The 27,973-nt window shown below is 44.2% G+C and overlaps 2 protein-coding genes across 3 annotated transcripts in view; one reads left to right on the top strand and one right to left on the bottom strand.

The window, feature by feature from the left end:
* Positions 1 to 6,795, top strand: part of PLA2G7 (phospholipase A2 group VII) — a 31,460-nt gene extending 24,665 nt beyond the window's left edge. For both annotated transcript variants that reach the window (XM_084622085.1, XM_084622086.1), the window contains 5 exons: positions 2,246 to 2,359; positions 2,613 to 2,704; positions 3,186 to 3,356; positions 5,248 to 5,396; positions 5,924 to 6,795. In XM_084622085.1, coding sequence (XP_084478211.1) covers positions 2,246 to 2,359; positions 2,613 to 2,704; positions 3,186 to 3,356; positions 5,248 to 5,396; positions 5,924 to 6,036 — 639 coding nt within the window. In that variant the 3' untranslated portion in view covers positions 6,037 to 6,795. The remainder of the gene's footprint in view (positions 1 to 2,245; positions 2,360 to 2,612; positions 2,705 to 3,185; positions 3,357 to 5,247; positions 5,397 to 5,923) is intronic.
* A 5,765-nt stretch (positions 6,796 to 12,560) lies between these two features.
* On the bottom strand, positions 12,561 to 26,602 carry TDRD6 (tudor domain containing 6). Its single transcript, XM_084623637.1, has 5 exons — positions 19,770 to 26,602; positions 19,136 to 19,284; positions 18,136 to 18,225; positions 17,177 to 17,237; positions 12,561 to 13,302 (listed from the first exon to the last, which is right to left on the bottom strand). Exons 1-5 carry the CDS (start codon positions 26,551 to 26,553, stop codon positions 13,223 to 13,225), a joined length of 7,164 nt encoding a protein of 2,387 aa, XP_084479763.1. The 5' UTR covers positions 26,554 to 26,602; the 3' UTR covers positions 12,561 to 13,222.
* Positions 26,603 to 27,973: the final 1,371 nt, after the last annotated feature.

The following is a 27,973-nucleotide window of genomic DNA, read 5'->3' as shown; positions in this document are numbered from 1 at the left end:
AGGTGCCAAGGGATAGATTAAAGCTGACATATTTGCAAGGCCACTAACCCATCAGACTTCCTACCTCAGGCCAGGTCTACACTACAGACTTTTACCAGCATAGCTATGTTGCTGAGGAGTGTGATGAGGAATGATTTGTGACTGACAGAGCTGAGCTGGCAAAAGTGCCTAACATAGATGTGAAAAGAAAAGGAGTACTTGTGGCACCTTAGAGACTAACCAATTTATTGGAGCATGAGCTTTCGTGAGCTACAGCTCACTTCATCAGATGCATGCCGTGGAAACTGCAGCAGACTTTATATATACACAGAGAATATAAAAAAATACCTCCTCCCACCCCATTGTCCAGCTGGTAATAGCTTATCTAAAGTGATCATCAGGTGGGCCATTTCCAGCACAAATCCAGGTTTTCTCACCCTCCACCCCCCCACACAAATTCACTCTCCTGCTGGTGATAGATGTGGTTATACCAGCACAACTGTGCTTTTGGCAGTATATTTTGCTCAGAGGTGGGGGACGGAGGGAGGCCTCGAATAAGCTATCCCAGCAAAAGAGCAGCTTTGCTGACATAAGCTGTCCCCACACTAGGAGTGCTTAACAGGTATCGTATACCCATATAGTTATACCCACACAGCCTTCCAAGTATGGAGCTGGCCGCAGAAGCATGCCAGCAGTTTTTCTCCTGTGTTCCAATCCCCACTTAAGTCAGCAGAGGTCTTTCCATTGACTTCAATAGGCTTTGGATGAGGTCCTTAGTGAGTCTCTGGTGACAGTGTGCACACCAATGAGGCAACAACTGACCTCTCATATATACATCCAATATCCTATTTGTGAGCCTAAATTCACGCCAGTTAGAGAAACATTGGGAATAACCTGCCGAGTTACTGCCTATTGGAATGATCTCTCTGGTGGAGCTCAGCAGGTGTTTCTTTCAGGGATTCATAGCGATTCCAGCGGCACATAGGCCTCATGCTGGCCATACGCAGTGGGGCGAATTTCACCCTCACATAGAAAGCTGGTTCCAAAGAAAGAGAGAGATTATTTTTCTTGATTGGTAAAATATAAAAATCAAAAGGAATACAAAAACATCCTACAACCCTCATTAGGTTACGGGTATACAACACAAGAAGGGCTCTCTGATCGGTTCCCACTGAGGGCTTGTCTAGATGAAGACAAACAGCATATTGACACACTTTAAAGCTCCAGTATAGACAGGGCAAGTTGTACTGTGTTACGAATTATACCTGGTAGGACACGCACACAAATGCTACGAATTATACCTGATAGGTCACGCACAGTTCAAATCTAGGCTGAGGCACATAAACAAAGTCCACAACTGCAGAGTTCCCAAAAGACACTAAGTTTATTACGCTCGAGCGTGGTGCCCCCCTGCTAGCCAGGAGGGGACCCCAAATACAGATTATACAAAGGTTATATACCTTTTAGCAAAGCATGTTGCCCTCGTGCATCGGAAACCTTAGCCAATAAACAAACCCTTTTCTTATCTACCACCTATCCCTACTTGGTGCATTCCTCCTGCTAAACTAGTATGTTAATTACACAGCATGGTCCTAAAGCCATGCATCAGTAACTTTTATTATCCGGATGGGAGGCCTCACATCAAAGGCCAGGAAATAGGGAGTTAGAGACTGACAAAAAACAGATACTGGGAGTCAAGGCAGGCTGGAGACAAGGAGGATTTTCACAGGGATGCGGTGTCTAAGGAACACTCCTCCTGGTGCATGATGTGCTTCCTTTTAGACAATGGTGGGCCCCAAACCAAAATGGAGTCACATGTGCTAACTTTTCCTTAACAACTGTAACACGATAGCTCATTCAGGTGAACCCCACAAGAGAGACAAGGGATCATCTGGACCAGCCAAGTTTTAAATACATCTTTCATCCAAGTCCTGACAAGCCTGCTCCTGAAAAGTACTGAGTCCATGGGAGTTGCTCTCATGGGGCTAAATTAACTCTTGTGCAGAGTAAGCTCAAGGCCACTGGCACTTCAGTCCTCAGGGCCAAATTCTCTGCTGGTTTAAACTGGTACAGCTCCTTTCATTTTTTTCTATTTATGGATCCAAGCTCCAGTTCTGCAAAGTGCTTATCTTTGAACATGAGCGTAATCCCAATGACTTGAAGCCCTAGATGTTTCTAAGTTTTTTTCTAAGTGTTTTAACTGAATGTCTGGCAGCTTGTTTTTTCTGTCCAGAAGGATAATTGTTGTTTTTTTATCTATGTCTAGTTGCAGCAGAGAACAGAGGAGTGTATCAAAGCTCTTGACCTCATTCTTGATATTAATTCTGGAAAACATGTAGTGAATGTACTATCTTTAAACTTCGATTGGACTCTCTTAAAGGTGAGTGAAGAGATCTAGACTCCTTTTAATAATAGCCTGACTGCCTTTCTGTTTTCTCTTTCTGTGATCCCCACATCAGCCAACCATATTAGTTGTATGACTGTTTCATCTCATGTGATCCTGAAGCTGTGTTTTTATAGCTGCTATCTTTCTATTTCCATTCTAGTAGTCTCTAGCTTTTAAAATAGATATGCCGTAATGACTAAAAGTTGGGAAAGGAACGTTCCTCACAGCATCTTGATTTCTTTTACAGGGTTCTATTGATAGTGACAGAATAGCTGTGATGGGACACTCTTTTGGTGCTGCTACAGCCATTGAGGCTCTAAGCAAAGAAGCTAGATTCAAGTAAGTATCATAAAGCAAAGGCAAGTCCCAGGCTTTGGGATGGCATCGAACTGCATTTAAGCTTTTTGCTTTTCTTGGCTATGCTGAGATCTCATTTAACTAGTACTAACTGTAATGATTACAGCAATTGTAAAGAAAATGGCTTTGCTTACTAGGGACAATTTTTTCCTTACTTACCCCCTGCTTCTGTGAGCTCCAGGGAGCCAGAACATCTGAAACAGACTCACATGCTTTCTCATTTCTTGGTACCCTGTGGAAGCGTCTCTGCCAGAGCTTCACGGGGCCAGGGACAGGACTGAGTGGAACATCGGCCTGCTCCCCGCCATACCAAATGGATTTCCAGTCTGCAATGAAAGCACGCTATCCCTTCAGGAATTCTTATAGCCTATTTATCCATGTACACTGTAACTCAAAGCATACTGAGACCACCCTATGAACCATTCTATGTCAGTGATATGATCGCATAGCTCCTTTTTTGCAGGTGTGGCATTGCTCTGGATGCATGGATGCTTCCTCTAGATGATGAAGTTTATACCAGGGTCCGCCAGCCATTGTTGTTTATCAACTCAGAAAAATTCCAGTGGGCTTCAAATGTTTTAAAGATAAAGAAACTTTACTCCACTGGCACAGAAAGAAAAATGATCACTATCAAGTAAGTATTACAGCACTATAGTCCTGTTTTCTTCTCTAGAGACTGGATTCTTTGCTTGTAAAATCTACAGGAGGAAAATTACAGGCTTCTGAGGAGAGTTGGTGGTTTACCTGTGGGAATCTAGCAGTGCCAGTTATTACAACCTCACCAGAAGTATTTACCATGCAAGGCATTTTCGTTTTCAAATCTCTTCATATAGAAGTCTGGCGTCAAAGCAAAGGGCTTTGTGCACCAAATCAATACAGACTTCCAACCAAAGATGCAAGATATCTGTTCTACTGTATTCAGGTTCTTATGCTGTGCCCATCATCTGTGTAACCTGGCTGTGAGAATGGGGGCTAGAGTAGCAACTGGAGCCCATTGTGCAACACCCAGGTGGAATTTGTGACCCGTGGATCTGCATACCCCAGCCACTTCCCCGGCCTACTCACAAATCCTTTCAATTGAAGTTAGGTGCTTAAATACTTCTGTTTGAACTGGGCCATGTGACTTGCCCAAGGCCATAAAAAAAAAGTCCTTTTTGAGGCCTTCACCTCTCCTAAGCAGAGAACACCTCTGTAGCCAGTACGTAAGAGAAATGCCTGATCCATTCACTGGCACAGATGGCCCTGAAGGTGATGGGATGGAGAAAAATATAAGAATCCCACACAAGGGGTGTGTATTCCTTCAGTGACACAGAGAACAAGGATGTTGATAAACTGGAGAAGGTTCAGAGAAGAGCACAAGATTGATTAGATTAGAAAAAACATGCCTTATAGTGATAGGCTCAAGGACAATGGTGGGCAACCTGTGGCCCATCAGGGTAAGCTGATTGCGGGCTGCGAGACATTTTGTGGACATTGACCGTACATAGGCACGGCCCCCCACAGCTCTCATTGGCCGTGAACGGTGAACCATGGCCACTAGGAGCTGCAGGGGGGCCATGCCTGCAGATGGTCAACGTCTGCGAAATGTCTCGCGGCCCGCAATCAGCTTACCCTGATGGGCTGCATGCAGCCGTGGGCCACAGGTTGCCCACCACTACTCAAGGAGCTCAATCTATTTAGCCTAACAAAAATTAAGAGGTAACTTGATCACAATCTATAAGTATCTACATGTGGAACAAATATTTGATAAAGGGATCTTCAGTCCAGCAGAGAAAGGTACAACATGATCCAGTGACTGAAAGTTGAACCTAGACAAATTTGGACGAAATAAGGCATACATTTTCAACAAGGGTAATTAACCATTGGAACAATTTACTCCAGGCCATGGATACTCCATCACTAGCATTTAAATCAACACTGGATGTTTTTTCTAAAGATATGCTCTAGGGATTTTGCGGGGGAAGTTCTGTGGCCTGTGTTATACTGGAGGTCAGACTGGATGATCCCATGATCCCTTCTGGTCCAGGAATCTGTGACTCTATTAACAGTTTCAAGGGTCCTTCAGGGGGCATTTGGAGGCTGTGGGGAGCAGATCCAGTTAATATGATTATTTGGATCCACTAGACAACACATCCCAACCAACTGGGCAAGAACTGTGAGGGGCAGAGGATTATTGCTGCCCTAAGGATCTCAGATTCATACACAAAACTGCAGTCCTTGACTTCAAGGCTAGTCATGTAGACATGTACCTCAACACAGAATTTACCCTTAGGGTTCTTCCTACACTTGAAAGCTATTCCAATTAAGGCAGGTTTCGAATTTAACAAATAAAAGCTATTCCCAAATAACAGAGTATGGAAAAGTCCTGAAGCAGCAGTAGCAATAGAGGAATACAAGTCTCCTATCCCAATTAAGTATATAATCCATGATTATCTTTGCAAATGACTTGATTTACATGCATTACCTTTTATTGCAAAACTGCCTTCCTGTGAACTCATTTAAAACTGTCTCTTTTCTGTTTACAGGGGATCAGTACATCAGAGTTTTCCAGATTTTACCTTCCTGGCTGGTACCATTGTTGGAAAGATTTTCAAATTAAAGGGAGAAATAGACCCAAACATAGCTATAGATATTAGCAACAAAGCTTCATTAGCCTTCTTGCAGAAACATTTAGGTGAGTAGCAGTATTAAAAGGTAGTTTTGTTTAAAAGGCTCAGGTGACCATTAAGACCGATATGACTAAGCGTTAATCAACTCTTTATTGCTATGCAGCCCCTCAAACTAATCCACCATTTTCTATAGGACAAAAATTAAAATGTGAATTATCTCAGTACCTGCTGACCTGCCCCTTGCTGAAAATGTGTGAATACTTTGACAGTTGACTCTTTTCTCTGGGTTTGTAACTTGACTGTAAAAAGTTTCTCCCAGCTGCAAGATCGGGTTAAAGTGCCTCAAGTTAGGAACATTTAAATTTTCCTCATTTTATTCATTTCTAATTTATGAGATGTGTAAATAGTTTAAAGTTTCCCCACTTCACATTTTATTTTGTTCCAACATCTTCCAAACCAGTTTGATTTAAAAGATGAAATTGGCAAGTAATTACCTCATTATCTGGTAGTTTGATTTTAATAATTTTTGCATTTGTCTCCTTCAGACAGTTGTTGTTTTTGGTCACATTTGTTTTGCTTCCATGTTTCACAGGTCTGGAGAAAGGTTTTGATCAGTGGGACGCTCTCCTGGATGGCGAAGGTCATAATGTCATTCCCGGAACCAACATTGATCTACCCTCAACTCAGCCTGAATCACTAGAATGAAGAAACTGATAAACAGTGCTTTAGTATGCACGGTATTAAGTCTTCAACAAGATCTTACTTAGAAGTCTAGTACGGCTGGCCAGCTACTTCCCACAGCTCCAGCGTATTTTTTGTTCTTACTTATCAAGACAGGTGACTGTGAGGCAATCTCATTGCACGCTGATAAAAGAGTTGCAGGGGTTTAAATTCATACCAGCCTATAAACTTGTTATTGAAAATACTGTAAAACTTTTGCTTTCTACAAATTAAATATTAAATCAGTTATTAGATCGATGTCTGACTCTAAATTAGGAAAGAAGCAGTGTTGCCTAGTGTTTACAGCAGGTGACTTTCATTCTGGCAAGAGTTTGGGCAAAATGTTTATCCTCTCTGTTCTTCAGCATCTCCATCTTTAACATGGAGACAATACCTAACCAGCATATCAGATGCTTTGAGCTCTCCAGCTGTAGAGTGCTACATAAGTATTGAGGGGGGAAAAAAATTACTAGACCTAAGTTAGCCTGACTTCAAGAATATCAAATGGGAAGCCCTGACTCAGTTTCTTAAGAGTCTGATCCTAAATGAAGATAGATTTTACAAAATATTTCCACCAGCACCCCTGGAAGCCTCTTGAGAGCATACAGTGTGTATGGTAACACCCATTGTTTCATGTTTTCTCTGTATATAAAATCTCCCCACTGTATTTTCCACTGCGTGCATCCGCTGAAGTGAGCTGTAGCTCTCGAAAGCTTATGCTCAAATAAATTGGTTAGTCTCTAAGGTGCCACAAGTACTCAGTTTCTTTTTGCGGATACAGACTAACACGGTTGCTACTCTGAAAACTCTTGAGAGCACTTGTTCTTGGGAGAGTTCCTGTAAGACTTCTGGAAGTTTGGCTCTTCTTATGAGGTTTCAGTTCCATGGGAACTGCAAACTGAAAGAAGACTCCTTCTAGTTTTGGATTTAACCCAGAACCAAAATTGCAAGGACAGATTGGGATCTAGGGACTTTAATCACAGTCCTGCCTCCTAAAATTCAAACCAGTTTGGATTGTAGGTGCCACATATGGTATATTTAGTAGTTAATAACTGATTCTGTTTTTTAGAAGCCACACTGCACATGCTTAAGCATTCCTGCCATGCTTTAGGAAACTAAAACTGCAAACAAATTAGCTGAAATGTTTTCCCTCAATGACAGACAATGCAAGACTAGCAGAATTTCTTGTCAAGATTACAAAGCACAGGGAGCACTTAGGTGCTTTGGAAAATCCAACCCAAGTGACACAGGAGCACAAGTCCCCTAAAAGTCAATGGGATTTTGCACCTTCTCCATCCAGCTTTTGCCTGCTTTGTAATCATCAGTTGGGGATGAGGCTGATACGGGAGGGAAAATTGAACTCTCAAGGCAATGTAGTCTTCATCTTTAAGAGTAATTCTTTTGTCTTCACATACATTTACCTGCTTTGTACAAATGCCATCTCAACCTACTGTGACATGCACTATTGCATTTCGGGATGCTTTTTTACATGTCATAAGCAAACTGTAGCCAGGTTCCAGGACAGTGGAAGTTTTCTGACCTTGTGCGTGCCCTTGCAATACAAATCTATGTTTTCAACAATAAACAAGCTCTTGAGCTGGAATTTGCTGAACAAGGGAAATAGAAACGTTTATTTTTAAACTACATTCTAAGCTACATTATCTCCAACTTAAAATTGTGCTTACTTCCCTACAAGGGGTCATTTTGGGTCTGTTAGAACTCAGGAGCTCTCCCTTTTAACTCCCCACAAATAAACACCTCCCCCCCTCATAGAATCACTGTTCTGGCAAAGGACAACTGAACTCCTTTCATAGAGCCATTAGCAGTCAGAGGAAGAGAGCTTTACGACCATGTCTACTGCACAGATAGAGTACTGTTCCTCCTCAGTGGAGAACCTGTGGAGTGGTGGTTAGGGACTATTTAGAAAAGCTGAACGTGCACAAGTCCATGGAGCCGGACGAGTTGCATCCGAGAGTGCTGAAGGAATTGGCGGCTGTGATTGCAGAGCCATTGGCCATTATCTTTGAAAACTCGTGGCGAACCGGGGAAGTCCCGGATGACTGGAAAAAGGCTAATGTAGTGCCAATCTTTAAAAAAGGGAAGAAGGAGGATCCTGGGAACTACAGGCCAGTCAGCCTCACCTCAGTCCCTGGAAAAATCATGGAGCAGGTCCTCAAAGAATCAATCCTGAAGCACTTGCATGAGAGGAAAGTGATCAGGAACAGCCAGCATGGATTCACCAAGGGAAGGTCATGCCTGACTAATCTAATCACCTTTTATGATGAGATTACTGGTTCTGTGGATGAAGGGAAAGCAGTGGATGTATTGTTTCTTGACTTTAGCAAAGCTTTTGACACGGTCTCCCACAGTATTCTTGTCAGCAAGTTAAGGAAGTATGGGCTGGATGAATGCACTATAAGGTGGGTAGAAAGCTGGCTAGATTGTCGGGCTCAACGGGTAGTGATCAATGGCTCCATGTCTAGTTGGCAGCCGGTATCAAGTGGAGTGCCCCAAGGGTCGGTCCTGGGGCCGGTTTTGTTCAATATCTTCATAAATGATCTGGAGGATGGTGTGGATTGCACTCTCAGCAAATTTGCGGCTGATACTAAACTGGGAGGAGTGGTAGATACGCTGGAGGGGAGGGATAGGATACAGAAGGACCTAGACAAATTGGAGGATTGGGCCAAAAGAAATCTGATGAGGTTCAACAAGGATAAGTGCAGGGTCCTGCACTTAGGACGGAAGAACCCAATGCACAGCTACAGACTAGGGACCGAATGGCTAGGCAGCAGTTCTGCAGAAAAGGACCTAGGGGTGACAGTGGACGAGAAGCTGGATATGAGTCAGCAGTGTGCCCTTGTTGCCAAGAAGGCCAATGGCATTTTGGGATGTATAAGTAGGGGCATAGCGAGCAGATCGAGGGACGTGATCGTTCCCCTCTATTCGACATTGGTGAGGCCTCATCTGGAGTACTGTGTCCAGTTTTGGGCCCCACACTTCAAGAAGGATGTGGATAAATTGGAGAGAGTCCAGCGAAGGGCAACAAAAATGATTAGGGGTCTGGAACACATGACTTATGAGGAGAGGCTGAGGGAGCTGGGATTGTTTAGCCTGCAGAAGAGAAGAATGAGGGGGGATTTGATAGCTGCTTTCAACTACCTGAAAGGGGGTTCCAAAGAGGATGGCTCTAGACTGTTCTCAATGGTCTCAAGTTGCAGTGGGGGAGGTTTAGATTGGATATTAGGAAAAACTTTTTCACTAAGAGGGTGGTGAAACACTGGAATGCGTTACCTAGGGAGGTGGTAGAATCTCCTTCCTTAGAGGTTTTTAAGGTCAGGCTTGACAAAGCCCTGGCTGGGATGATTTAACTGGGAATTGGTCCTGCTTCGAGCAGGGGGTTGGACTAGATGACCTTCTGGGGTCCCTTCCAACCCTGATATTCTATGATTCTATGACCTAGGGCAGGCCATTGGCCCTGATGCAGTGATAAAATTTCATTTTTATGAATGCCAAGCGGTCATTTGTGTTATGGACATGAGTTCCCCAGCCACATTACCCCTACTAGAGATGGTCTATTCCCAGTTCTGCCCATGGCATTGCCACCTTCCCCTTGCTCCCATCCTTCCATTCGGCACAAGTAATTGACACACATACTTCCTAGTCAGTACCCATTAGGTTGATATATTTAGAATACTACAGTGGCAATAACATCTGCATGATCAGCCACTGCCCTTTCCCTTCTAGCTTCCCTAGAAGGCATCATCGGACAGTTTTGTTTCCATAGCTGTGGCAAGGAGTGGCTATAGTACTCTTAGGCTATGTCCACGCTACGGACCTTACAGCAGCACTGCTGTACCGCTACAGCTGTGCTGCTGTGAGGTCTCCCGTGAAGCCGCTCTTTGCCGGCCGGAGAGCGCTCTTGCCGGCATAATTAAACTACCCCCAACAAAGCAGCATTAGCTGCGTGAGCAGAAGTTCCCCTGCTGACATAGCGCTGTCCACAGCACTTTTGCCGGTGAAACTCATGTTTGTCAGGGGTGTGGGTTTTTTTCCCCACACCCCTGAGAGACAAAAGTGGTAGTGTAGACATAGCCTTAGGCATTCTCACCACTAGCAGCCTTATGCTGCTTATGCTATTACCAGTGTTGCTACTTGCCGTGTCTAGGTGAGACAGTAGGCATGGGAAAGCACTTGATAGACCATTTAGAAGCCACTGTGCAGCTCTGATCTTCAGAAGAAGCGATCTCCATAAGTAATTATCAACATGGAGAGATGGGTGGACAAAGCCACGGTCCTAAGATCTTGTTTTGTCTACAGGTGGAGCAAAATTAAATCAACTTTCAAGAAGAGTTTAATAAGACTCCTAATCTTAAGAATAAACATTGCAAAATGTTGCCCCCTTTAACCATAGTTCATTTGATTCTAATGTTTATATACAGCGTACAGCAGAATTAGCATTTGTAAGATACTGCAATGAAGTTTTAGAAATACATTTAGCAGTATTTTTTTCAATAAAACCACCTCCCTCCAGGCCCATTTTTATGAATTTACTAACATACTGTAGAATAAGCCCCGTTACCAACAGCATAAAGATTTACCAAAGAGATTCAAACAAACAAAAAGTGACAAGTGGGATTTTCCATAGTATTTAAGGAACAAGTCCCACTGACTGTCAATGGGACTTGTGTTCCTAAATCACAATTGCATGGAAAAATCCTACAGCTTTGTGGAGAATCTACCTTACCTGATTATGGCACAAAACAGGTTTTAATCTTAATCTTACCAACCTTGTGAGAATTCTGACATATTACTCATAGCATAGCAGTGTCCTTTGCCTCTAAGAGAAAATGGTAATATCTAATGAAACTTGCTCTGTTCCATAGCAATTTCCACACATGCAACAGAAAAAGTTTATTTCATTCACTGTGCTTACAATTCTGTTTGAAGGTTTTGTTCCTACTTGTAAAGTGAGAACAAGCAAGTCAGTACTTTTGCATACACATTTCCAGTGTTTGGAAACGTTTAGAACAGTGCCAGATGTTGGAACTGGATAATGGGGGATGAATCACCCAAATTGCCCTGTTCTGTTCACTCCCTCTGCAGCACATGGCACCAGCCACTGTTGGAAGAGGATACTGAGCTAGATATATGAGGGAATTCTGCGCCAAAAAGTTAAACATTCTGTGCACAGTATTCTAAAGTTCTGCGTATTTTATTTGTCAATAAACAAGATGGCGGCTCCAGCATGGCAGTGGGGAGCACAGTCCACTGGCTGCACAGAGGTGGAAGATCACCCTGCATTTCCCCCCCATCCCCAACATGGACTTGGCCATGAGGTTGACCCAACTGACAGTGCAGGAGCCAAGGCTTGCCCCACAAACACCCCAGGGCCCTGTCCCTCCATGCCAGGTGCACCAAGATAGTAAGTGAGAGGGACAGTCTCTCACACATGCTCAACCCTGGCCCCCGATCCAGGTGTGGGGCAAGCAGGCTCAGCCCAGCAGGATACAAGTGTGGAGGGGTTTAGTGCGGGGGGATCCAGGTGCGGGGTGAGAGGGTTCTGTGTGGGGCAATTTGGGTGTGGGTGGTTTGGTGGGGGATCTGGATGCACAGGGGCTCGTTGAGGGACTCTACAGGGGATGCTGGGGGAGTGGGGCTTAGTGTGGTGGAGGTCCGGGTGCAGCTGGTTGGGCACAGTGGGGTGGGGGTCTGGATGCAGGGGGGAGGACCTTGATGGCGGGGTCCCAGTGTGGGAAGTGAGGCTCGGCAGGGGGTGGAGGGAGAGGGGGGTTCAGGTGCAGAAAGGCTCTAGATGCAGGGGCTGAGGCTCAGCATGGTGAGTGTTTGAGTGCAGGGGACTGTGTGTGGGGATTCTAGGTATGGGGAGTCTGGATGCAGGTGGGATGAATGATAGGGGCATGCAGCAAGAGGGAGTGCAGAGCTTCCTGCAGTCAGGGGAGGGTTCTGGGGGTGGGTCTGACCTGGCCCCAGCAGCTCCTTGTAAGGGAAGAGGAAGTTCTGTCCTTTCCCGGCCCCCGCAGCCCAGCCAGGACTAGCAGCTGAGATCAGCACAGGGTAGGAGTCAGCGGCCGGGGTCTGCCCAGCCCCTTCTCCACAGTGATTTACCTCTCCACCAACTGCTCCAGGTGCCCAAAACGACACGCCTACACTGCTGGGGAGGGTTTCATGACCACTCTTCTGGCTTCCTTGTCATTTTCTGTGGGGAAGCAAAGAAATCTGCAGAGAACATGAATTCTGTATGTGCGCAGTGGCGCAGCATTGGCCCAGGAGTATAGATGGACCCATTTGTCTGACCCAGTATGGCCGTTCTTATCCTCTTATGTTTAATATTCCTGGGGTGCTCTGTACTTATTGGCCCTGTTTTTAAAAAGGGTGTTCATCCAACAGATTGTAGTCAATTAATTATAGATGAAGGAAGTATTCCTTATACACTAAAGAAAGTAGTGGAGAAATCAAAAAGATCAAGACCAGATAACAATGCACCAGCATCAGCTTTATTCCATCTTGTTCTATTGTTAGTATAGTAGTATAAATGCAGAGTTCACACTGAAGTATATATTGTTTACCATAAAGGAGGACAAAACATTCAAAGTAACTGGTGCAAAATATCCTCACATTTTTTTTAGGAGAGCTATTCTAGCAAAGAAATCTCAGCGCTCATCAGAAAGCAGTGCTGCATAATGTACAGTCGTTTGTATACATCTGAGTAACCTTCATTTAAGCAAACCCAAACTTAAATCAAGTATAGTTCCAGTAGAAATATAGGACTTAAGCAATCTACATATGCAAAAAAGTTTAACATCAATCTAGTTATTACAACTATTGGTACAACAGACTAAAACATTCAATAGCTGAAACTCCACTGGTCAAGAGCTGCCCAAATTCTCACTTAAATGAAGGCAGCACAATTTTAAGAAACTACATGCTGGAACTATCAAAACATCTGTAGATTCCATGTAGGCATTTTGTTAGCACTTCACACTTGTGTAACACATTACAGAAATATGACATACGAGTTAGATATTACTTGCACAGCTGTATGAAAACCATGCTCAAAATACTTCTACACTGTAGAATTCAGATATCTCGGGGAAGTACATGTTCATAAGACTTTGCTTCTCCAACACATGACACTAGTGAACTAGAAGCCTTACTCGGTGGCATTTTCAGGACTGCTGGACAACATATATGGATCAACCATTACATCTGTGCCACAGCTGGCCTTTTTTTCTAGGAAAAGAGGAGAGAAAGACAGAGGTAAGAATAGGACCATGAAGATCCAAAAATATACTTATGCAGTAACAGTCATTAAAGAGTGTGACCTGTATGTTTTTTGATAGTCTGAAAGATTGTAGTACAATTTCAGACCAACTTTGTCTACTTCATGGTCCTGTACTAAGTTTACCCCAAAGATTACACAGTTGAAAGACCATTGTGTACAATGATTAACTATTAACTAAGGCAGCTGGAACTTTAGTCAAAGGTGAAATGTTTACAAGACTGTCTCGAGTTTTGTGTTGTATTGTTCAGTTTAAGAGATAACCCATTCCACCTGCAGGGGTCAAACATAATAGTCATAGTAGATATTTAAAAACGTAGTTTAAGATAGATGAATTCAAACTGGAACAGGTACAGAGAAGGGCTACTAGGATGATCCAAGGAATGGAAAACCTGTCTTATGAAAGGAGCCTCGAAGAGCTTGGCTTGTTTAGCCTAACCAAGAGAAGGCTCAGAGGAGATATAATTGCTCTCTATAAATATATCAGAGGGATAAGTACCAGAGAGGGAGAGGAATTATTTAAGGTCAGTACCAATGTGGACACAAGAACAAATGGATATAAACTGGCCATCAGGAAGTTTAGACTTGAAATTAGACGAAGGTTTCTAACCATCAGAGGAGTGAAGTTCTGGAACAGCCTTTCAAGGGGAGTAGTGGGGACAAAAGACATAACTGGTTTCAAGACTAAACTTGATAAGTTTATGGAGGGAATGGTATGAGGGCATAGCCTAATTTTGGCAATTAATTGATCTTTGACTATTAGCGGTAAATATGCCCAATGGCCTGTGAAGGGATGTTAGATGGGGTGGGATCTGAATTACTACAGAGAATTCTTTCCTGGGTGTCTGGCTGGTGAGTCTTTCCCACATGCTCAGGATTTAGCTGATCATCATATTAGGGGTTGGGAAGGAATTTTCCTCCAGGGCAGATTGGCAGAGGCCCTGAAGGTTTCTCACCTTCCTCTGCAGCGTGGGGCACGGGTCACTTGCTGGACGATTCTCTGCACCTTGAAGTCTTTAAACCATGATTTGACAACTTCAGAAGCTCAGACATAGGTTAGGGGTTTATTACAGGAGTGGGTGGGTGAGATTCTGTGGCCTGTGTTGTGCAGGAGGTCAAACTAGACGATCATAATGGTCCCTTCGGACCTTAAAGTCCAGGACTCTATGGTGTTTTATCAATAAAATGTTGATTCTATTAACATGTACAGTTTGTATCAGACATTCAGATACTGTGACATTCTGTGGATAGATGAGTTTGTATCTGAAGGTTTTTTAAAGTTAAAAAACAGTCATTAACAGGACTGAGTGAAAGGGAACCGGCCACCATTTGCAGACTTATACACACTTGATTTTAAGATATTCTGATTAGAGCTCGCTTGCTCTCTCATATGCACGCATATAATTTTTTTGTAAGCACAGAAAAACTGTTAATAGAACATTACAGTTAAAAAGTCAAATGCTCAAGAGTTAGGAAATGCCAGCATGACGGTTACCTGTGCACTCCTTGTGCACATGCATTCCAACGGTCTAATTACATGATCACATGCTATTGTTTCCACAGGACCCCTGCTTCATTCTATGCACAAGATGGATGGTGCTCAATGATCAGATATTCAATATCTTATTTTATCCTCATTCCGCACCCTATATAATGCACACTATTCATACCCTGCTCTGAAGACAGGATTATTAATTCCAATATGGCACTCTTGGGAAGGTGGGGTAATATCCCCATTTTACATCTGGCGAGTTGAGACAGAGAATAAGGTCAAAGGTATCAGCTAGTTTTGGGTGCCCTGAGACACCTAGGATCTGATTTTTCAGAGTACTTAGCATTATATAGCACTCTACAAGTTCACAGCACAGCTCCCATTTATTTCAGTAAGATGTGAAAGCTCAACACATCAGAAACCATGCCCACAATTTGGGCATCCAGAAAATGAGGAACACAATTAGCGACTGCCTGTGGAAAGTTTGGTTTAAGAACACCCCAGTGTAACCCCAGCATCACACAGGAACTCTGTGGCACAGGCAAGGATAGAATCCGGTTCTTCAGGGTAGCATTCACTTCCCTGAATCACCGGACCCACTTTCTCTTTCTGCAATGCACTGCCTCATTCACTACACACCTTTCAACTTCTGCAACAAATAATGCAGGACCTTACAGACAACCGTCTCCTTTACCACACAATCCTAATTCATCCCCAGAGCAAGACCACCCTGTACACTGAATGAGGCAAAGGACCTGTGGAAAAAATAATGTGATCATGTAATTAAAGACCATCAGAATGTATATGCAGCAGGGGGCCAAATTAAGGTTGCACCTTAATCATGGCATTTCCTCACTTTTGAGGGCTTGACATTGCAGCCTCAATTTTTTCAATGTAGTTTTGTGTGTAATTTCTTGGGTTTTCAGAAAAAACAAATGAAAAAAAACTAGAAATTCCTTCATATGGCATGTGATCCATCTAGGTGTCAATAAGCAGTGGTGGAACCTTTTAATCTCCTTTTGATCCACCACAGATCTCAGTCACTTGAACTAGTGGAATTCCTGATTGCCGTAGTAGGTTGCCAGCACTAAAGGGCAATGAAACACATGCTTTGCCAGAGTGTTTCACAAATATTTATTGACTGCAGTGAGAGTGAGTCAGTCTCACGAATCTTGGGTTCCATTCCAGGCTCTGGAGGGGAGTGTGCTCTAGTAGTCACAGACTCTTCTGCCTATGCCACCCCCATACTTCACCCCTTCTGCCCAGTCCCCTCCAGCAAGTCCTTGTCCCAGCCCTCTCTCTTCCCCATGCTTGTTTTTGTCCCAGTCTCAGTTTCTTTGCCCAAGTTTGGCAGAGTTAGGAGTAACTGAAAACATGGTCTTATAATGGGAAGTGTTGGGCAATCATAATAATAGGCAGTGCTACCATTCCCGTCTATCATATAAATTGTCAATGTGACCTTTCAAACAAAAAGACTCAGGAGAGAATTTACTTGTCCATATCTTTAAAAGCCAATTTCCTAACTTCTGTAACAAGGATACCTTACATTACTGAAAAAATTAAAAAAATTAAAAAAAAAACCCACACACAATCCTGGCAATACACCAGACAAACTTAAGTAAACCGGTGCTAGTAGTAGGAAGGTCTATACACCTTTGACTCAAATGAGAAGAGCAGATTAGCTAATAGCTTTTCAGGCACTGTAAAAAGTCAGGAAGAAAGTATCACCAGCTAAGCTTTTTATTCCTAGTATCAGTCTACAGATTGGCAAATTAAACCCGATCATCTCAGAGAAAAAAAAACAGAATGACATAAGGTTTCTTGTACTTTTTTTGTAAGAAAGAACAAAAATAAGGGAAGAGCTACAGAGAGACCACATGCCTCAGGTGATCAGTAATGGATACAAAGACTTTCATGTGACAGTCACTACCACTTTACAAAGATTTGGGAGCCTACAAGACCCGACTTGTTATCATGGTTCAATTCTCCAGGTGGAAAAGTACCCAAGAGATAAGCCTCAACCGAAAGGCCAATGATTTGACCAGGCATGAAAACAGAACTATTATTTCCCCTTAGGGATAGTCCTTCCAGACACGGAAATATGGGGAGTCTTGCACTGTTACTGGCTGTGCTGTACCTGCTAGTGAAAAACCCAGAAAATTATTCTACAGTGACCAGTTAGTCCAACCACATTTCACAGCTGGAAGTTCTGTTTAAAATATACTAGAATATCATGCTTTTAGCCTTTTGAAGCATAAGACAGGTACTTAACATCCAACTAACAATGAACTTTTCATATGGCAGGAGTTTAGAAAATAAAATTTAAGTACTACCTTTCAACACTGAGCCTTCCGCTGATAAGGAGTGCAAGTTATCTGTCACATGGAACTCTGCCTAAAACAGAAACAAAAACAGGTTTTGCTGAAAGGGACAAAAACACAACTGCTGAAAAACTTTTTGTATTTGCATCTGATTTAAAAGTAGACTGGTTTTTACATTAACACTCAGGTATTCACTCATGATCAGTAGGAGAATTATTTTCCTATCTCAAGCACTAGAACTGGCTTTGTGTCCATCTTATTTCTTCAAGCCACGCTTCTGTCGCAGGAATGAAGAAGCTGAAAATTGATTCCACTCCCTTCTTCATAATAATCAGCATCTGTGACAAATGACTCTGGCATAATTTAATATTAGGTTCCTGGATGTATGTGTTGCCATAACAGCACTGTCCACAAAGCAAAATACAAATGCAAGACCCCTTTAAGATCATTTCTACTACTAAATAGTTATGAAATATTTCATTGTTCCTTATGCAGTGTTTCTTTAAGCTCTTTGTTAGCACTATATTGTCAGAACTGATGCCCCAATAGCATTATTCAGAACTGTCAAGTCTGACAGCAATAAGCAGCTTTCTGCACTTCCTGATATTTCTTCTGCTTAACACTGTGTTTACTCACTTTCAATATCACCCGTTTTCTGGAACTGGGTTTCACACAACCCAAAATAATAATAATATTCCTTATCCAAGTAACTGGCTGAGGGTAGCCAGTTATACTCCACTCTTCAGGTTTTAAAAAAGGAGGGCCACAGGGGTCACTTAGAAGCTACAGTGTATCAGGCAGTTTGGTAAAGTTTTGATAAACATCAAGATTTTCCAGATAAAGGTTGGGTGGGTTGGTGTTGGTGTTATCCCCCATGATCACACAAAGATTACAACTCAAAATTCCAGATACTGGATATTTTATCTCCATTAGGTTTCCCCAAATATTTACCAAGAGCTATAACACTGTACCTCAGATGGACTCTTAGTCACTTCAGGAATACCATTCCAAACATTCTCAGGATTCACTATCTCCTCATTGCCATTAGAGAGATTCAAAACCTATATAGATAAAACATTAACCTTAGTCTAGTAGGCATTACCAGTTTATACAGAATACATAACACAACATGTTAATGGAAAAAAAGTCCACAACTGGCATATCATGTAAAACACTAAGTATACAATTCCTGTAAAATGCAAGAAGGGAGAAAAGAGTATATAGTGTTCAGTTTCTGGTTCAGACATTTATTCGTCTAAGGTGTATAAACAGATGTCTGCAGCTACTCTTCAAAACCATTCAAAAATCAGACTAGGAAACAGAGATTTAATAGGAAGAGTTCTTGAAAACCTTTACATTGGCACCTCCTGGCATCTACTTACCAAGTGAATTTCCATTGAGTAACTCTATTTACCAATATAAGAGGCAACTGTAACTATGTATTCTAGAAATCCAAAAGCAGCAAGCAACACTAACTACAGTGGAACCTCAGAATTACAAACACTCTGAGAATGGAGATCGTTTGTAACTCTGAAATGTTCATATCTCTGAACAAAACGTTAGGGTTGTTCTTTCAAAAGTTTACAGCTGAACATTGACTTAATACGACTTTGAAGCTGTACTATGCAGAAGAAAAATGCTGCTTTCCCTTTCTTTTTTTTAGTAGTTTGCATTTAAGCCACTACTGCACTGTATTTGCTGCCTTTTTTTGTGGGGGGTAGGGTGGGGTGGTGGTCTCTGCTGCTGCCTGATTGCGTACTTCCGGTTCCAAACGAGGTGTGTGGTTGACTGATTAGTTCACAACTCTGGCGTTTGTAACGCTAAGGTTCTACTGTAACTATTTTAATCTCTGTAACCTCTCTAGTAATCTGAGAGTCTGGAGAACGTGGGATGCACGTGGAGCAACCAAAGCATTTCTAATGTACATGGAATCTTTTCTACACATGGAGAGAGCTCTGAAGTCCTACTTACCCTGGTGCCTTCATCAGATATCTCCAAAATCCGAGCCTCACACCACTTCAGACATGTCCACACCATACATTTGGAGCCAACAGCAAACCCCTCTAGATTACAGGCATGCTCACTTTGCTCTACAAGATTTGAAATGTCACCAAAATTTGCTGTAAGTTTTAGACTTGATTAAAAACCATCAGTGTATTTAACTGCCTCTGCCTGCTGCCTTTTCAGTCTGTATTTGCAGGTAAGAAACTACTCTTATTTGTTAGAGTTAGTAATGGACACATTTTACAGGAGACTTTGCAGTGCTAACTCATTACTAAAACCCAGGAATTCAAGAGGTTTTAAGGGTGGAATAGATCTAAATCAAGAGTGTCTCATAGACCACATAACACTCTGTTCATATATTATTCCTTTAAACTATAGCACTTTTTATGTATCTTACCTCACAGACCTCATTTCCCCATCCCCTCCCCACGTCTAATCTTAACATTAGAATTAATTTCTTCTCCAAAACACACCCCAGTCAAATATTTTATAAACATTTAAGCTAAATTTTGCATTTGCAACTGTTGATTTTTTAAAACAAAATGTTACTGTGCTGTACAGTTTGAGTCTATAGCTCTTTAAAATAATTAAAGGTACATACCTGCATCATGACCAGCTAAAGTTACATCCTGCTTTCCTCTTATTTCAATTTCTTCTTCATCTGAGGGCTTATGCCTCAAGGACTCTCCACTCACAAGAGTATTTTTATACTCTCTGAACACTTCATGCAAGTCTGGTTTCATCGGTTCTGCACAACTCTTCTCTTGCAAAGTTAGCCATTTCTTACATTTTTCACCTCTGCTGTCAGCTTGTCCTACATCACAAAGCTCTACAGGGCAAGTAGACACTTGCTTTTTAAAGTCAGTTTTGGGGAATGAAAACTTATCTGCAGAAAGCTCTAAAAGAGATGATTCCAACTCTAACAGGTCCTTCCTTGTTTCATCACCAAGAGAAGCCTGCACCTCAGATGGCACCAGTTCCAATTCCTCTTTTCTTTCAGCACCAAGCAAAGATTGTACTTTGTGCGTCTCTGGTTCCAGCTCCTTCCTGGCTCCATTACGAAGTAAAGTCTTTACTAGGGAAGACTCCACTTCCAACTCAGTTGGTACAGCTTTCATTTGATGAACTTCAAGCAAGTCCAAGTCCCAATCCACACTCTCCTTTGTTTCTTCACCCAAGGAAATCTGTACCTCACATGGTATCAGTTCAAATAGTTTCCCTCTTTCATCACCACATACAGGCTGTATTTCAAGTGACGACTCCATTTCCAACCAATTCTCTCTATTACTAAATGAAGGCGACACTTCAAGGGATTTCAGTTTCATTAGCTCCCCCGTTTCATCATCCAAAAGCTGTATTTGGAGTGATTCCACTTCTGACAATTTTTCCTTTGTTTCATCAGTCAAGGAAGTCTGCATTTTTAGTGACTCCACTTCCAGCACCTCTTCTTTTGTTTTGCCACCCAAGAAAGGGTGCCCTTCGAGTGACTCTAGCCCTTCAAGTGACTCTAGCTCCAGTAAGAGCTTTTTCAGTTCGTCAAGTGAGGAGTGCGTTTGTAACTGCTCCATTTCCAACAGCTTCTCATTCTCACCCAGGGAAGGCTGCACCTCAGCTGATGGAAGTTCCAACAGCTCCTTTCTTTCTTCACCCAGGAAAGATTGTACTCTAAGTGATAATTCTAACATCTCTGCTTTGAGTTCGTCATCCTCTAAGAACTGTGCTTCAAATGGCTCAAGAACTAAGTCCTTTGCTCCACTATTGGCAAGAAGCTGTGATTCAGATGTTTTTGGTTCTGCATATACCTTTGTTTTGCTATCGCTCTCTTTTTCCAATAAAGGATTCTCTACTTTATTAAGTATTTCAAAATTGGTCTGATGCTCATCAGCAGTTTTGAGACTCACTTTTTCTTCAATTTCTGCAGTATTTAGACATCCATTGTCTGTCAGGTGGAATGGTTCTGCACAGAGTAAAGCATCCTGCAGAGCACTATTTTCTTGCTCAGCATCTCCAGTAGAAGCCGCAGCTTTTTCAAGGCAAACAGCATCTGTATTATCTGTCCCTGGACCCTCATTCTTTTCACTGAACGTGTTCTGAATGTTTGCCAAAGTCGTGTCAGTGTTATGCTTCCAAAAACATTTCATCTCCTCATTAATGTTTTTTCCATTACATTCCAGTTTAACAACAGATAAGGGAATTTCAGAAGATCTATCCTTTTGTATTTCCATTATTGTGACCTCTAGTAAATATTCTGCAGTCATGTCATAAAACTTGTCTTTTGCTTCATTACTCCATGAACTCTCTGGGGAATTAAATCCAGACAGACAGCATGGAAATGCTTGCATAGGTATTGTAAGCAATTGATCAGGAATTTGTCTAATCATCTCTCTGCCAACAAGTTCCTCAGATCCATAATCCACATGTCTCACAGTTAGGTTGTTACCTTTTATGCTGCTAACTTTTGCTCTGTAAAGTTTTCCATCTTCACTATACTTTGCTATGCAAATATCACCACTTCTAATACTAGATCTGAAGTCATCCACACTGCTTATTTCAAGTTCTCCAGTTTCCTGTAGTTTTTTTTCTAAGTAGTTTATATTTTCTGGATCAGCCATCTGACACCAAAAGTATTCTGGACCCTTTACAACAGTGACATAGGTTTCTACAGTCTGAGCTACCTCTGGAGTCTTCCAGAAGAATGATTTAGTGTCCGTTATACTAGAAGCTTTATTTTTCTCATCAGAAGGCAGAGGTTCACACTGATTTGCCACATCAGCACCACTCTCTCTCCTGTCAGGTGCTTCTGTTGACTGAGATTCTTCTCTCGTTGCAAAGGTTTCATTAATCAAATCCACTGCTATCATACCTTGCTCATCATAGAGAACAATTTCCCATCTGTCTTTGAGTTTCTCTACAAATTCACAGTTTATTTGAACTTCACTTGTTCTTTCTGAAAAATAACTCACTGCTTCGTGTGTCCAATTTGTAAGCTGTTTAGACTGAACTCCAGCCAGCGAGGAATGAATACTCATCATTGGAATTGATGAATATTTTTCAAGCAGTCTATTTGTTTCACAAACATTAACTACTGAAGTGTTGCCATAATCTATATATTGTACACTGATCCGTTCATCAGATAGTTTCTGTTTTACTACAGCTCGATACCACAAGCCGTCTTCTGAAAAAACTGCACAAATTAAGTCTCCTACTTGCAACTGTTGTTGACTGAGACTATCTGTTCCTGTTTTATTGTTTAATCCTTCTGAAATATTGTTAAGTTGAGGCTCATCACTTGCTAATTGGATATAAAAATCTGAAGGGTTATTTACATGAGAAATGTATACTAAAGTTTTCAGACCAGGCACTAAGTTCCTTGGAGGCAAGTCACATATGCTTTTAAGCGGAAAGAGTGTACTATTTTCTCCTTGATTTCTAGCTTTAAGAGTATCAGGTTTAACAATATCAGACTTTATCTCTTTCTTTATAAAGGGTAAAGATTTATTTTCACCTACTTTTTTACCCACTAAGGGAGTACTTGTTGAGGGAAAATCTTTGTTAGTGTTAAATCTTTCCACAGATCCTAGAAATTTGGTTGACAACTCTCTTTTTGCAGCGGGTTCGAAGTGTTTTACATCCTTACATACAAAATTGGTTTTGGTATTGCGCTCCTCTCCTTGGATTTCAGATCTCCAAGTTCTATTCTCAGACTTTCTCATGTATGTTGCTGATAACTTCATGTTTTCATTCCTCTCTTCTTTAGCATTTATGTTTTTAGAATGTAGAGTTTCATTTCCTACATATTTGTTAGACTCTCTATTTCTTGGTAAGCTTAAACCCTCTTTCATTTTTGCATTAATTTGAATATTGCCATCATACAGTTCAACTATCAGCTTTCCATCAGATTCTTTTGCTACCACTACCATCTTTAAAGGCTTATCCAAGACAGCGGTTTCAAACCATGTGGTAGCTTCTTTTGGTATATTAGAGATATCAGATAGTGAACATTTTATGGCTTGCATTGGCAAAAGCAAGATATCGTATGCATCGCTGGGTATAGGAATCAAGTCTTCTTTCTTTACCACCTGTATATTCCCAAAGTCTACAAAGAAGACTTCCTTATTAGGCTTGGTTTTCAAAACTACTCCTCTGTACAAGTGATTGTCAGTGTACCTTGCAAGATACAGGTTTCCAGGGTTTTGTGACATTTTTAAACTGTGCATTACTTTGCTTAGTCGACCAATGTTATTTGTGAGCTGTTCTAGAACATTTGCGCTTCTGGCAAGTTGGCAGTAAAATTTCCATGGATTGTCAACATGTGTTACATAAATCTCTTCTTCACTTCCAATTTTGATGTCATGTGTAGAATAATAATAAGAGTGTAGCTGAACAGAGGATGCCAGAGGTTTTTGAGGTGGTACAGGTCTGGCCAACCCTTTCTCGGTTAAAAAATGGCACACACTCTGAAAAGGCGTAATTAAGTCCACAACATTAAACAGCTCTTTATTGTTTATGGCAGCTAGAGCAAATATTGTACACTTCAGTTCCAAATGATCTGCTGTCTCATCAACAAACTCCTGAAAAGCTAGGATTGCTTTTTCATCCCAAATAAAAGGATCCTGACCATTTGGTTGGATTAAATTGTAAAGGCTGCATCTGAAAGCCTGAGCCTTTAATTTCAGAAAATTTGCATTAATTGAGCAGAGATTCTTTACAGAAACCAGCTCCTTGTTCCCATAGTCAACATATATCACTTCTACCTGTTCTGTAGAATACTCTCCACTAATAATCAAAGCTCTGTACCATTTTTCATCCTCTGAATACTTTGCTAAACACACTGGACTTGCCCAGTGATGTGGCTGTGTTGAAGTCTTGCAATAATCTTGAATTTCAGCCATTAGTGTCTTAAGTTCTTGGTTGTTGCTACTCAACTGACACCAAAAGTAGCCAGGACTTTCAACATAGGATATTACCACCTGAACTGTACTACCAACTTCCAGCTGACCTTCATAAGGAGATCCTGGTTTTATTTCCAAGTAGTACTGTGTAAGAGAGGAGGGCAGATTTAGGTTTCCCTTAACTTTTTTTTCATCAGGAGCAGAGTCACTTGATAAATGGCAAGTTTCTGCAGTAGGCTGGTCTTTGACAGTCAAAGGCACAGAGGGATTCAGCACTATGTTGTCTCTTATTGTTTTGGATCGCATTCCACTCCTCCTGGCTGTTGAACTCACTAGCTCCCCCTCGCCAGCACGTTCTTTGGGATCCTGCCCCGGAGACTGAGCAGATAACTTCTGAAGAGCCTCTGGAATCTCAGCCCCCTGGAATTTTGCATAGCCTCCTTGGGACAAGATTTTGCTTATATTTTTCTCCCCCGTTTGAGACTGGTCAAGAACTTCAATCACATGCTTGTCACCCTGCGTAGCCAACACCTGGATCACCAGCTCTTTGCTCTGCACTGTCCTTTTAAAGTGAGCCACAGACTCTTTACTCCATGCCTCTCCCAGGGGAGAAACATCTGCCAAACAGCACTTCAGAGCTACAGCAGGCAGCTCCCTGAATTGAGGCAGCAGCTCCTTCACCTTATACCAGTCCAAGATCTCCCTGTTGCCTCTATCTACCAGGTGCACTTCCACCCCATTCCGCAGCACCCTTGTGATAATGGCCCGATAGTAGGCGTTCTCCTTCCACTTGGCGCAGCACAGGGATCTCGGCTGGGGCTCCAGGACGATGCCGTCCAGCTTCTGGGCTGGGGAGTAGAAGTCGCTCATGCTCCGCATCAGCTGGCTGAAAGGCAGCAGGTGCTCCTTCAGCCGCAGCCAGAACTCGGAGGGGTCTCGGACGAAGGACACCTGGGCATCGTAAAACACTCCCACCTTCAGCCGCACGCCTGGTAGGTGGGCAGCGGCCGGGTCCCTCTGAGCCGCAGTTGCAAGGAGTCTGTCTGGCGGCGGCGGCCCCGGCTCCTTAGGAGGGTCGGCGTCCTCCTCTTTCGGCTGCTCCTGCGCTCCCTGGCCGCCCTGCAGCAGGCTGTGGGCCAGACAGCGGGTTTGCACCCCATAGAGGCAGTTCAGGTTGAGGCCCTTCTCCCCGTACAGGTTCACGTAGTAGAGGTGCTCGAAGGGGCTGTAGGCTTCGATGCGGGCGCTCACCGCCTTGCCCAGCAGCAGCGCCTTGAGCCCGCTGAGCTGGGAGCGGGACCAGCCGCAGCCCCCGTCCGAGATACCCTGCAGGGCGCACGGGTAAGTCACTACCGGCATGCGGAAACACTCCACGGGCAGGCGGCGCAGGTTAGCCCCGGTGACAAATTCCTTCCTGCCGTAGTCCACACAGATCACCTGGGCCACCAACCGACTCTGCTCCCCGGGGAAGATCTCCAGCAACAGCGCGCGGTACCAGCGGCCGTCTACGCCGCGTGCGGCGCAAGGAGAGCCCGGCTTGGGTAGCGGATCCTGCTCCCACCTGACCGCCGTCTCGTACATCTGGTGCAAGGAGTCCGAGAGGCGCTGGATCTCCTGGGACAGGCTCTGCAGCTGGCAATAGACGCGGTGCGGGTCGGAGATCTGGGTCACCAGCACCGGCTCAGTCACCCCCAGCTGAAGTCGTGGGTAGAAGAAATCCAGGGCGTCCGGGCCCGGCTGGGGAGCGGTAGCCACAGGGTACTGCGTAGCTGAAGTAGGGCCAGGGGGCTCCGGCTTGGGCTGGCCGAGCAGGCGGGGCGCCGCCAGGCAGCGCTTGAGCAGGGCGCGGAAGCAGCTGGGAGTGACCTGCTTGGCCAGGCCCAAATGGTGCATCTGGGCCAGCAGCCAAGGCAGCTCGAGCAGGACCAGGCGCTGCGGCATCAGCACCTCTCGCACCAGCCCCGACACCTGCTTGGCTTGCAGGTAGCCGAGGAACTCCAGGGCGCCCGCCGTCCAGCTGGCGGCCGGCTGCTCCCCGCCGCCCGCCCCGCCCGCCCCGGCTCCCGGCGGCACCAGGTCGGCCAGCACGCAGCCCAGCACCTCGGAGGGCAGGTGGAAGAATTCGTCCCCGCCCCGAGCCAGGTAGTAGGCGCCGGTCGTCACCGTGCGACCCTCGTCCAGCAGGAAGACTCGGCAGTGCTGGCCCTGGCGGCTCACGACCCGGCAGCGGTGCCAATGATCCCCCAGTTCCACCAGGCACAGATCCCCCGGGCACAGCCCGGCCCCCGCCGCCGGCCAGATGGCTCCCGGGGCGCCGACCAGGCGCGGACCGGCCTTAGCCTGGATGTCCTGGTGCAGGCGGGCATACTCCTCCCGGCGCTCGCCCAGCAGGCCCCACAGCCGCACCAGCGGCACCTCCGGGTGGACGTCCACGAAGGAGACCCTCAGGCTGACGGTGGTGCCGGGACTGGGGATCCCCTGCACGGAGCACATCCCCCAGCGCGGCCGCCCCCTCAGCGCGACCGACCGACCTACCGACAGCGCACTGGGAAGTGAGCTAGCGGCCGTTCCGCAGGTAGAGAGGCACGTGACCACCCCCCCCCCCAAACTGTCCGGCACGAGGCCGGCCCGCTACGCTCCACTGTTATAGGCTCTTCTTCCTCACGTGACCCTTCCCGCCGCCGTTGGGTGGTCCGTGGGCCTCCCTGGAAAGAACGTCCGTTAAACGAATGAAGTCTGTGTCAGGAGGGAGGTCGCATTGGTCCAGTCTGTTTTGCCCAGGAGGAGGGGGGTAAGAACGGGCTGGGCGGCCCTTACCGTCAGAGGGGAAGGGAGCGGGTGAGGGTCAGCAGTACCCCTCAGGCCCTTGGTGCGGGATAGGCGGGCGGAGGCCTGAGCGGTGTCTCCAGGCTACTGGGGCTCGAGGCAAGCCATTAGGGGCTGGCATCTGGTCTAGAGTGAAGCATAGCATGCCGGGACTTGTTTACATGCTGCTTGACATCAGGGGAGAGCATTGCATGCTGGGAGGGAGCTGCCTTTACAGGCTAGGTGGGCTGAGGACCAAGCATTGCATGCTGGGAGCTGTCTCAGGCAGCTCAGGCTCAGGGTGAAGCATTAAGCTATGGGACTTGAGTACAGACTCCTTGAGGTCAAGGTGAAGTGTTGGATGCTGGGACCTGTCACTACATATTGCTCAGGGTGAAGCATTTTATGCTGGGACCTGTCTCTGTAAGTTGCAGTTTGGGCTCAGGGTTAAGTGCTGCATGCTGGGAATTGTCTGTGGGCCGCACCCAGCTGCTCAGTTCAAACAGTGGTTGTGATGGCAGTGCACAGTTGGGAGCATGTTTCGGTGTGGATGCAATCTGTGTTACACCTCTACTAGCTGGAGCACATGGTTAGCATGTAAAATTTCTCTAAGGCACACAAACCGAGGGCTGGGTGCTAAGCCCAGCTCCCCTAAACCACAGGACAATAAGCTCCTAATATTAGCCATTAGGTGTCATAAAGTAATTTTGCAAATTAGCAGGATGGGGACAGCTGTAACTTAAACAGCTTCCCACATCTGTCTGTGGGCCACTGCACCGTCCCAGAATAGCCAATGCACAGAACTGTGTGTACCCCAGAGCTGCCCCTGATATACCCCTGCAGCAGGGCTGAACTGGGGCAAATGAGTATAAAGGTATTACACCACTCCTGTGTTCTCCAGGGAGTCATCCTTAGCCTGGGGAATTCTAGTTAGGATGATCTATCTGCATTCCTGTGGCATAGAGAGGGAATGCAGCTCAGAAATGAGGCCAGCAGGTCTAAACACATTTTAAAATGTAGTGTTTCAAGAAATGTGATATACTACATAATTGACAATGTTGACCAAGTAATATGTGTAAACAAGGTTAAGATTTTGTCACAAATATTT

This window comes from Lepidochelys olivacea (genome assembly GCF_965140295.1).
Source record: "Lepidochelys olivacea isolate rLepOli2 genome assembly, chromosome: 3".
NCBI lineage: Eukaryota > Metazoa > Chordata > Testudines > Cheloniidae > Lepidochelys > Lepidochelys olivacea.
This window is presented reverse-complemented; position numbering and strand designations above follow the sequence as displayed.

Bases quoted from the DNA above. Each gene is read 5' to 3' on its own strand.
- TDRD6 (XM_084623637.1), bottom strand. From the start codon at position 26,553: ATGTGCTCCGTGCAGGGGATCCCCAGTCCCGGCACCACCGTCAGCCTG. The intron at 19,285-19,769 runs GTATGTACCTTT...TAAAACTTACAG, and splicing joins TTTAGCTGGTCATGATGCAG to CAAATTTTGGTGACATTTCA. The intron at 18,226-19,135 runs GTAAGTAGGACT...TTATCTATATAG, and splicing joins TATCTGATGAAGGCACCAGG to GTTTTGAATCTCTCTAATGG.